At 43.8% G+C, this 12,174-nt stretch overlaps 1 protein-coding gene across 1 annotated transcript in view; it reads left to right on the forward strand.

The window, feature by feature from the left end:
• LOC134325597 (NLR family CARD domain-containing protein 3-like) overlaps window positions 1-11,848 on the forward strand; it is a 37,822-nt gene extending 25,974 nt beyond the window's left edge. The window contains exons 8-10 of the mRNA XM_063007850.1: window positions 10,182-10,355; window positions 11,157-11,330; window positions 11,807-11,848. Of these exons, the coding sequence (XP_062863920.1) occupies window positions 10,182-10,355; window positions 11,157-11,330; window positions 11,807-11,819 (361 nt within the window). The 3' untranslated portion in view covers window positions 11,820-11,848. The remainder of the gene's footprint in view (window positions 1-10,181; window positions 10,356-11,156; window positions 11,331-11,806) is intronic.
• Window positions 11,849-12,174: the final 326 nt, after the last annotated feature.

The following is a 12,174-nucleotide window of genomic DNA, read 5'->3' on the forward strand; positions in this document are numbered from 1 at the left end:
ACAGCAAACACTTGCTTAAACTTCATATCGCACAACAAGGAGTTATTAAAATGCCAATATGCACTTTTAGGTTTAACATTTGCAATAGAAATAGAGCATAAAACCAAACTGTGGTCTTAAAAGCCAACAGGTGTAATCACAGCTTTTTATAATGTTCAGCTGATGTTTAAAACTATAAAACCTGTCTAATCTAGCCAATGACATCCAACCCTCTCTTGCATGTGCCCATGTGTACTGCCTAGTGGTTTGGTTTAGGTTCCGCCAAACATCACACAGTTCATGAGCTTTAAGTAGCTCACGGAGGGCATGCTGTGACGGGGCATGAGGTTCTGTGCGGTCAATGCCATCATCCTCCGCATTATATCAACACCCTTTTGCTTGATTGATTAAAATAACAAGGCTCTTTTGTAGCCATCGCGTGCCCCATTTATATTTAAGGAGCCCACCCTTATCCTGCTCATTAATAGAAAAAAGAGGGATAACACAAGCAGAAGAGTGAAAACCAACAAGAGGTTATGATGTTTCATATCCCTCTTCATTTTGAAGTCCTATTTTTAATTCTGGCACAATTTTCTTTAGCCGGTAGATCTTCTGAACGGTAAAGTGGTTTTCTCCTGCATTCCTCATGAATGCTTTCACAGATTCAATAAATAGCTTACGGTCTGAAAAATATTCTTCAATCGCTACACCATTCATGTTTTTTGTTCTCTTAGGAAATAACCGAATCTTCTCAAATGTCTATGCACTCCGACGACTCCGCTGACTTCTCGTTTCAGTCAGATCACTACACTACCGAGTCTTCAAAAATGCCAGATCCAGAATCCTCTTCATGTTTTTCACTTTCCTGCTCTGATGCCCTCTGTGCTTTTCCTTTCTTTCCCTCACTCTTAGTCCACTTAATTTTCATTTTTCTCTTTCCAGAAGGCACTCGGAAAAGTGCCTCCTCAACCACAGATTGCCTCCATACCTTCCTCTTCCAAACTTATTACTTTGGAAGTGACAGCTTCTGCACCACCTTCATCTCCAATTTTGAAAAAAGGCACGCTGAGACCCTAAGCCCTTTTGCAGATCAGTTTGCACATTGTTACTGTCCCCACCACCACTGGGCCCAGCTATTTCAGCACCCTCCTCAGCTAGAGTCTGAGTGTTTGTAACAGTGCTCTCCTCTGTACTTTTAGCTCTGTCCTGTGCTGTACTAGGCCTAATGTTTTCTTCACAATCTCCAACTCCAGCACCTCCAGGCCTAGCATCTGCATGTCCTGTGTGATTTATACCACCTTCAGCAGGTGCAGAGTCTGAAGCCTGTGAAGTACCCTCACCTGCCTCAACTGGACAAGAGCACCTTAAATGCCCTTCTTGTCCACACCCAAAACATTTCATGTTTTCAGAAGTAGCAAAAATGACATAATCAAGGCCATCAATTTTGAATTTAAAGGCTACATTCAGTTCTTCAACTTCACTTTTCAAAACCATATAAAGTTGTCTTCTAAAACAGACAACATGTCTTGCACGCTGATTTTTGCCACCAAAGTGAATCTTTTTTACAGGAGACATTACTTGACCGTAACGTGAAAGCAATGAGTACTTCATCCGTCATGAAAGGTGGGACATTAGACAGAGTTATTTTCTTTGCTGAACGAATGAGGTGCATTACTGGAGTAAATGTTCCCTGAATAACAACACCAGTTTGAACTACAGTGTTAGCTTTCTCTACACTGTCCACAAAGATCTCAACAGCACCGTTCATCCTGGACGCTGCCATGATACTACTACAGTCTGCAACCTCTCCAACAGCTAAAACACACTCCTCTACTGAACACCTCATCTCAGGGGCAATTTTAACCCCATGCCGACGAGTAAGTTGCTCAAACTTTATTTTCTCTGCTGCCGCCATGGCGTCCGGCAAAAAAAGCTGGCAACCGGTGAATATAAACAAACCACCACTCCCACTTTAACTACACACATACACCTTCACTGATAGTGAAATAATTTCACATATAATCAACTAGCAAAGCACCGTAAATATAGAAAAGATAGAAAACTCACACAGCAGCAGATGCACTCACTCACGCACTCACTTCCGTTCACACACACACAGAGAGAGAGAGAGAGAGAGAGAACTCAGCGCTTTACACAGCCTAACATTACACGCTGGAAAGGTGAGGAAAATGAGGAAGAGGAAACATAATAAAGTTTGGACGAGGAACCTCTTTTACAGAAAAGTTCAGACCCACTGAGCTGGTGGGAGACCAAGTGTTCAGTCTACCCACATCTTATACATGTGATGGCACATAGACTGTGTATCTGTCCCCTCAGAGAGAATCTATTTTAACAGGGCAGATCGTAACAGAAAGGAGAAACAGGATCAACCCATCAAAGATGAGCTGCTTGGATTTTCTGAATGCTAATCTTCACTAAATACTTACAAATACTGTCACCTGGATGCTGATTTTTCTTTTTGTTTTGCACATTTTCATTTATATTTTGTTGAGTGCTTTGTTGATGTGTTGTTTCACTCTAGATGCTTGTTTATTTTCTTTTGTTTATTAGGATTTTAACGTCATGTTTTACACTTTGGTTACATTCATGACAGGAACGGTAGTTACTCATTACACAAGATTCATCAGTTCACAAGTTTATATCAAACACAGTCATGGACAATTTAGTATCTCCAATTCACCTCACTTGCATGTCTTTGGACTGTGGGAGGAAACCGGAGCTCCTGTAGGAAACCCACGCGGACATGGGAAGAACATGCAAACTCCACACAGAAAGGACCCAGATCTCTTCACCTGGGAATCGAACCCAGGACCTCCTTGCTGTGCTGTGCTAGCCACTGTGCCACCCCACTCTAGATACAAATTTACAAATAATATACACAGTGAGATGGGTCTTTGTTTTTGTATTTTATAATTTATTGTTGGAGCACCCCATGTTAAGTATATAAACAAAGCCATTTAAATAATAAACATTTGATACAATGTTTTATTACATTAGTAATTCATTTTATATGTAATTTGGTAATAAATTAATTTAAGCAACAAAAAAATCTAAGGAGTCACTTGGGAGCCGAAATTCCCATCACTACAGTGGGGTGATGACGAGGCAGCAGTGGGGTGATGATGAGGCAGCAGTGGTGTGATGATGTGACAGCAGTGGGGTGAAGACGAGGCAGGAGTGGGGTGATGATGTGGCAGCAGTTGGGTGATGATGTGGCAGCAGTGGGGTGATGATGAGGCAGCAGTGGGGTGATGTGACAGCAGTGGGGTGAAGATGAGGCAGGAGTGGGGGGATGATGTGGCTGCAGTGGGGTGATGATGTGGCAGCAGTGGGGTGATGATAAGGCAGCAGTGGGGTGATGATGTGACAGCAGTGGGGTGATGATAAGGCAGGAGTGGGGTGATGTGGCAGCAGTGGGGTGATGATGTGGCAGCAGTGGGGTGATGATGTAGCAGCAGTGGGGTGATGATGAGGCAGGAGTGGGGTGATGATGTGGCAGCAGTGGGGTGATGATGAGGCAGCAGTGGGGTGATGATGTGGCAGCAGTGGGGTGATGATGAGGCAGCAGTGGGGTGAAAATGTAGTAGCAGTGGGGTGATGATGTACAGCAGTGGGGTGATGTGACAGCAGTGGGGTGATGATGTGACAGCAGTGGGGTGATGATGAGGCAGCAGTGGGGTGATAATGTAGCAGCAGTGTGGTGATAATGAGGCAGCAGTGGGGTGATGAGGCAGCAGTGGGGTGATGTACAGCAGTGGGGTGATGATGAGGCAGCAGTAGGGTGATGATGTACAGCAGTGGGGTGATGATTTACAGCAGTGTGGTGATGATGTGGCAGCAGTGGGGTGATGATATACAGCAGTGGGGTGATGATTTACAGCAGTGGGGTGATGATGAGGCAGCAGTGGGGTAATGATGTGGCAGCAGTGGGGTGATGATGTACAGCAGTGGGGTGATGATGAGGCAGCAGTGGGGTGATGATATACAGCAGTGGGGTGATGATGCACAGCAGTGGGGTGATGATGAGGCAGCAGTGGGGTGATGATGTACAGCAGTGGGGTGATGATGTACAGCAGTGGGGTGATGATGTACAGCAGTGGGGTGATCATGAGGCAGCAGTGGGGTGATGATGTACAGCAGTGGGGTGATGATGTACAGCAGTGGGGTGATGATGTACAGCAGTGGGGTGATGATGAGGCAGCCGTCGGGTGATGAGACAGCAGTGAGATGATGATGTACAGCAGTGGGGTGATGATGTACAGCAGTGAGGTGATGATGAGGCAGCAGTGGGGTGATGATGTATCAGCAGTGGGGTGATGATGAGGCAGCAGTGGGGTGATGAGAGAGCAGTGGTTTGATGATGTAGCAGCAGTGGGGTGATGAGACAGCAGTGGGGTGATGATGTATCAGCAGTGGGGTGATGATGTACAGCAGTGAGGTGATGATGAGGCAGCAGTGAGGTGATGATGTACAGCAGTGGGGTGATGATGTACAGCAGTGAGGTGATGATGTGGCAGCAGTGGGGTGATGATGTAGCAGCAGTGAGGTGATGATGTACAGCAGTGAGGTGATGATGTGGCAGCAGTGGGGTGATGATGTAGCAGCAGTGAGGTGATGATGTACAGTAGTGAGGTGATGATGTAGAGCAGTGTGGTGATGATGTACAGCAGTGGGGTGATGATGTACAGCAGTGAGGTGATGATGAGGCAGCAGTGAGGTGATGATGTACAGCAGTGGGGTGATGATGAGGCAGCAGTGAGGTGATGATGTACAGCAGTGGGGTGATGATGTACAGCAGTGAGGTGATGATGTGGCAGCAGTGGGGTGATGATGTAGCAGCAGTGAGGTGATGATGTACAGCAGTGAGGTGATGATGTGGCAGCGGTGGGGTGATGATGTACAGCAGTGGGGTGATGATGTACAGCAGTGGGGTGATGATGTGCAGCAGTGGGGTGATGATGTACAGCAGTGGGGTGATGATGTACAGCAGTGGGGTGATGATGTACAGCAGTGGGGTGATGATGAGGCAGCAGTGGGGTGATGATGTACAGCAGTGGGGTGATGATGTACAGCAGTGGGGTGATGATGTACAGCAGTGGGGTGATCATGAGGCAGCAGTGGGGTGATGATGTACAGCAGTGGGGTGATGATGTACAGCAGTGGGGTGATGATGTACAGCAGTGGGGTGATGATGAGGCAGCCGTGGGGTGATGAGACAGCAGTGAGATGATGATGTACAGCAGTGGGGTGATGATGTACAGCAGTGAGGTGATGATGAGGCAGCAGTGGGGTGATGATGTATCAGCAGTGGGGTGATGATGAGGCAGCAGTGGGGTGATGAGAGAGCAGTGGTTTGATGATGTAGCAGCAGTGGGGTGATGAGACAGCAGTGGGGTGATGATGTATCAGCAGTGGGGTGATGATGAGGCAGCAGTGGGGTGATGTACAGCAGTGGGGTGATGTACAGCAGTGGGGTGATGTACAGCTGTGGGGTGATGATGTAGCAGTGGGGTGATGATGTAAAGCAGTGGGGTGATGATGTACAGCAGTGGGGTGATGATGTACAGCAGTGGGGTGATGATGTACAGCAGTGAGGTGATGATGTACAGCAGTGGGGTGATGATGGACAGTAGTAAGGTGATGATGAGGCAGCAGTGAGGTGATGATGAGGCAGCAGTGGGGTGATGTACAGCAGTGGGGTGATGTACAGCTGTGGGGTGATGATGTAGCAGTGGGGTGATGATGTAAAGCAGTGGGGTGATGATGTACAGCAGTGGGGTGATGATGTACAGCAGTGGGGTGATGATGTACAGCAGTGAGGTGATGATGTACAGCAGTGGGGTGATGATGTACAGCAGTGGGGTGATGATGGACAGTAGTAAGGTGATGATGAGGCAGCAGTGAGGTGATGATGTGACAGCAGTGGGGTGATGATGTACAGCAGTGGGGTGATGATGTAGCAGCAGTGGGGTGATGATGTGACAGCAGTGGGCTGATGATGTACAGCAGTGGGGTGATGATGAGGCAGCAGTGGGGTGATGATGAGGCAGCAGTGGGGTGATGATGAGGCAGCAGTGGGGTGATGTGGCAGCAGTGGGGTGAAATGGCAGCAGTGGAGTGATTATGTGGCAGCAGTGGGGTGATGATGTAGCAGCAGTGGCGTGATGATGTGACAGCAGTGGGGTGATGATGTGACAGCAGTGGGGTGATGATGTACCGCAGTGGGGTGATGATGTGACAGCAGTGGGGTGATGATGTACAGCAGTGGGGTGATGATGTGACTGCAGTGGGGTGATGATGTACAGCAGTGGGGTGATGAGACAGCAGTGGGGTGATGATGTACAGCAGTGGGGTGATGATGTACCGCAGTGAGGTGATGATGTGACAGCAGTGGGGTGATGATGTAGCAGCAGTGGGGTGATGATGAGGCAGCAGTGAGGTGATGATGTACAGCAGTGGGGTGATAATGTAGCAGCAGTGGGGTAATGATGAGGCAGCAGTGGGGTGATGATGAGGCAGCAGTGGGTTGATGAGGCAGCAGTAGGGTGATGATGAGGCAGCAGTGGGGTGATGATGAGGCAGCAGTATGGTGATGATGTGACAGCAGTGGGGTGATGAGGCAGGAGTGGGGTGATGTGACATCAGTGGGGTGATGATGCAGCAGTGGGGTGATGAGGCAGCAGTGGGGTGATGATGAGGCAGCTGTGGGGTGATGTACAGCAGTGGGGTGATGAGGCAGCTGTGGGGTGATGATGTAGCAGCAGTGGGGTGATGATGTAAAGCAGTGGGGTGATGATGTACAGCAGTGGGGTGATGATGTACAGCAGTGGGGTGATGATGTACAGCAGTGGGGTGATGATGTGGCAGCAGTGGGGTGATGGTGTGCAGCAGTGGGGTGATGATGTGGCAGCAGTGGGGTGATGTACAGCAGTGGGGTGATGATGTACAGCTGTGGGGTGATGATGTGCAGCAGTGGGGTGATGATGTACAGCAGTGGGGTGATGATGAGGCAGCAGTGGGGTGATGATGTAGCAGTGGGGTGATGTGACAGCAGTGGGGTGATGATGAGGCAGCAGTGGGGTGATGTGGCAGCAGTGGGTTGATGATGAGGCAGCAGTGGGGTGATGTGGCAGCAGTGGGGTGATGATGTGGCAGCAGTGGGGTGATGTGGCAGCAGTGGGGTGATGTGGCAGTGTTTAGGTTGGTTAAAAACCAGATGGGCAGCTGCATTTTGAATGAGCTTCAAGGGTTTAATAGTGGACATGGGAGTGCCTTTCTGATCCAACCGTGAGATTACAAGTGACTGGACCAGATTCTGAGTAGCTTCCATGGAGAGCAATGGTTGAGTCTTCCTGATGTTGTAGAGGAGGAACCAGCACCATCTTTGTTGATCAAACTTTCTAGTTCTGGATTTGCATTTGAGCTGCTGCATTTTTTTTTAATCAAAGTCTGTTTATTTTGTTTTTTAATAAAATTTTACAAAAATAGCAACACAGAGAAAAATAAAAAAAGAAACAAAGTCCCCTTCCCCTCAGACCAGACATGAATATTTAAACTTAGAATACAGCCAGTGTACAATAAATCAAAACAGAAAATGCCATCACATTAAAGTTACATATGTTAATTATAGCGTCGTGCCGTTAGCCCCCATCTCCCCAGTGTGCGCCAGAAAGGGCTGCCAGATATCGTAAAATTTCTCGGTAGACCCCCGGACAGTGTATCTAATCTTCTCCAGTCTGAGATGACTAGCGTCTTCTGTAAACCACTGGCAATATGTAGGTGGGGCAGAGTCCTTCCATTTAAACAGTATCAGTATCCTAGTCAGGAGAGAGCTGAAGGCTATAACGCTAATTTCTTTCTTGCTGGCGGTGCCACTCTCCGGTGCCACACCAAACAGAGCAATAAACGGGGATGTCAATTACTCTCCCAAATATTTTAGAGAAAGTTTCAAAAATTGTACGCCAGAATACATGAAGCTTTGGACATGTCCAAAACATATGCAGTAGAGTGGCCGGGGCCTGTCTGCATCGGTCACATGTAGGATCTATGTCTGCCCTAATCTTAGAGAGTCTGACCTTAGTCCAGTGCAGCCGATGCACAATCTTAAATTGAATGACTGCATGTCTTAGACAAATAGATGAGGAGAAAATTCCCTGTATTATTATTTGCCATGTTTCATCTGATATAGTTTGGTTAAAGTCTGCTTCCCATTTGTCTTTGAGAAGATCTAATGGGGTTGAGTTACAATCATCAAGCAGTTTTAGCCAATCAGATGTGGCGTCTTCACTCCTAATCCAATATAGCAATGACCTTATATTGGCCGCCCAGTAATAGTACAGAAAATTTGGTAATGCCATCCCTCCCATTGTACGAGATCTTTGAAGCATACTTCTTTTAATACGGGGTGTCCTTTTGTTCCAAATAAAGGTTGAAATTAAATTATTCAACTTAGAAAAAAATGATTTTGTTAAAAAGATCGGGGAGCTGCTGCATTTTTAACCAACTGGAATTTGTTTATGAATCTACCAGAGCTGCAGTGAGAAGAGCATTACAATAATCTAACCCAGAAGTTATAAATCTATGGATCAGTTTTTCAGCATCATTAACATTATCAAAGGAAAGATCTGAATCTATTGTGACACCCAAGTTTTTTACATCTGAGCTGGGAGTTACAGAGAAAGCCTATCCAATAAGATGTTATGATCTACAGTATCAAACGCTGCACTAAGACCTAATAGAAAAAGGCATCCAATATCAGAGGACAATAATAAATCATTAACTACCCTAATTAATGCAGTTTTGGTACTACGGTTGGGTATAAATCCTGATTAAAAATTTTCATAAATAAAGTTTTCATTTAAATAAGAACAGAACTGTTTAGAAACTGTTGTGGGAATTCAAAGTAACCCTTAAAGATACAGACAACCGGAGTAATAGTAAAAGCAAAAAAATCTATTTATTACTCAGCTGAGGACCCTCTCATCATACAAACACACACATGCCTTTACAGGCGAGAAGGGCGGACGGTGTCCACAGTTACAGTATTTATACCCCGCTTCAGGCTAACTCTGTTCAGCGATTAGCTCAAGGCCGACTTTCCACATCGAGCTTGTTTATCATTTTACAAGAATGGTCAGTTTGTTAGGAACATGACTGTGTGTGTGGGTGTGTGTCAAGGTCTTTGGAATGCTAGAACCTTCAAAAGTGTCTTCTACCCCAGCTAATTAAACTTTTAATTGACAATTTAATTACTGTGCTTTACCTGAAGCACTTTCACCCCACATACAGTGGGGCCAAAAAGTATTTAGTCAGCCACTGATTGTGCAGGTTCTCCTACTTAGAAAGATGAGAGAGGTCTGTAATTTTCATCATAGCTACACTTCAACTATGAGAGACAAAATGAGAAAACAAAATCCAGGAAATCACATTGTAGGATTTTTAAAGAATTTATTTGTACATTATGGTGGAAAATAAGTGTTTGGTCAATAACAAACAAGCAAGATTTCTGGGAGATTTTCAATGGTCTTGTATGTCTTCCATTTTCTTACAATTGCTCCCACAGTTGATTTATTCACACCAACCTGCTTGCCTATTGTAGATTCACTCTTCCCAGCCTGGTGCAGGTCTACAATTTTCTTCCTGGTGTCCTTTGACAGCTCTTTGGTCTTGATCATGGTTGAGTTTGGAGTCTGACTGTTTGAGGTTGTGGACAGGTGTCTTTTATACAGATAAGGAGGTCAAACAGGTGCCATTAATACAGGTAACGAGTGGAGGACAGAAGAGCTTCTTAAAGAAGAAGTTACAGGTCTGTGAGAGCCAGAAATCTTGCTTGTTTGTGGGTGACCAAACACTTATTTTCCACCATAATTTACAAATAAATTCTTTAAAAATCCTACAATGTGATTTCCTGGATTTTTTTTTCTTATTTTGTCTCTCATAGTTGAAGTGTAGCTATTATGAAAATTACAGACCTCTCTCATCTTTCTAAGTAGGAGAACCTGCACAATCAGTGACTGACGAAATACTTTTTGGCCCCACTGTATATTCTGAATTTGCAGTTAGTTGGGGCTCTCAAAAAAAGTGCTGATTTCTTTCAACTGCTCCAGTTAGAGGTCGCCACAGTGGATCATTTAGTGGATTACAGTGGACCATAGTTGATTTGATCATTGTTCTCTATACAGGTTGAATAATTGTGGTGTATCAGATGAAGGTTGTTCTGCTCTGGCTTCAGCTATGAGATCAAACCCCTCACACCTGAGAGAACTCGATCTGTCTCTGAATAATCTAGGAGATTCAGGAGTGAAGCATTTCTGTGCTGGACTGGAGAATCCTCACTGTAAACTGGAGATACTGAGGTAAGATCATCTCTCTGAGAATCACACATGAGCTGCTCCTCACTAACTCATCTTCTCTAATAGTGAGACTGAAACAGAGGATTTAGGTTTGAATGGAAGTTGTGTCTTTACTAAATAAATGATCTATAGAAAGAAACATTTAACAATACTAAGCAGTGTTTTAGTGCTCTTCCACCAGAACAACTCTAATAATAACTAATATCATCACAGTCACTGTTTCTCATTTTTATTTTTCAATCATGTGAAGCACTTACTGGTTCCAGTTTACATAAAACAGTTGGTCTAAAGTTTGGTCTCAGGAACACATGTACTGTTGTACAGTACTGCCCCTGGATGAAGAAATCACGAGTCCTGGTGTCTGAGAGGCACATTTTGAGTCCCAGCTACCAGTTATTTATTTGTACTTGTCCGGTGGACAAGCGACTCATTGGGTTGTTCACATGGTCATCACCAGCATTTACTTCTGTGAATTCATATTTAAAAAACTTGAACTTCAAATACACTGAATTTTCATCTAATACATGCACTCTGATATCAGGTTTAATCTAAATGTTTTGAAAGATACTGTAATTTTTTTAGCCCTTTTAAGTAAAAACTTAGCAGGATGAAGCAGTTTAGTAAAAATGAGTGAACTCTAAGATTTTTATGATTTTTCTTCTTGTTGATGTTCACACTAAAATTAAATGTGAATTATAGATTTAAGGGCTCTTGGGTATTTCAGTATAATAAACTCCAGTTCTCTTTAAAATGTTTGAATTCTGATCATAAACAGTGAGGATCTGATCATTGTTCTCTTCACAGGTTGTATAATTGTGATGTATCAGATGAAGGTTGTTCTGTTCTGGCATCAGCTCTGAGATCAAACCCCTCACACCTGAGAGAACTCGATCTGATTGGAAGTAATTTAACAGATTCAGGAAGGAAGCTTCTCTCTGATCTAAAGGATGATGAATGTTTCAGACTGGAGGTTCTGAGGTGAGTAAGAACTACTCACTACTCACCTATTTAAGATAAGAAGTTTCTAGTTTCTAGTTAAATCCACTCTGTAATGAACAGAACTTTGTAACATGAACACTGAATAAAATAAATAAATAAAATGAACAGATTTTGAGTGTGTGGATAAAAATCTGATGATGACAGTTTGTGTCTCTGGTCTTGTGTAATAATGTTCACTATTAATCACCATCAACATGTAAAAACGTTAGTCTGACTTTTTGAGAGGAAAATGTTTTAATAAATATAAACATGACTCCTAGCATATAAAATGTCATTTAGCTAAACAAAACACTTAATACACAAAATCATCAAAAAAGTTTAGCTTAACATGACAGTGAGAAGAAGAGAGAACATGTGAGGTGATGAACTACAGATAAACTGTTCCATCATGTTTCCATCATTACATATGAGAACACAGGACTGTTATTAATTTATTCTTTTATTATTTCTTTTAGATTTTGGGGTTAAACTCTGAAGACAGAGATTAAAAGCAGCTGTTATTTCTGTGATGTTCCATAAATCTTCTATGTTGAGGAACGGAGAACATGTCAGTCATTCTCAATTTACAATTCAAGTGACCACAGATGTGATTTACAGATGTGATTAAAATCTAACCATTATTTTTTTTTATTAATCGATTAGTCTAAACTTATTTATTGCTTATTTTAAATGGGTTTCTATCATGGTCATCTTCAAGTTCCCACATTATTGGCGATGATTTGAAACTTCTCTTTCCTAGTTTGTCCTGCTGTGCTAAAATTCTAGGGGTTATTTTCGATCCAGCTCTTAAATTTGACAGACAAATAAATTCCGTTGTCAAAAG

The sequence above is a fragment of the Trichomycterus rosablanca genome, chromosome 1, assembly GCF_030014385.1.
Source record: "Trichomycterus rosablanca isolate fTriRos1 chromosome 1, fTriRos1.hap1, whole genome shotgun sequence".
NCBI classification, from domain to species: domain Eukaryota; kingdom Metazoa; phylum Chordata; class Actinopteri; order Siluriformes; family Trichomycteridae; genus Trichomycterus; species Trichomycterus rosablanca.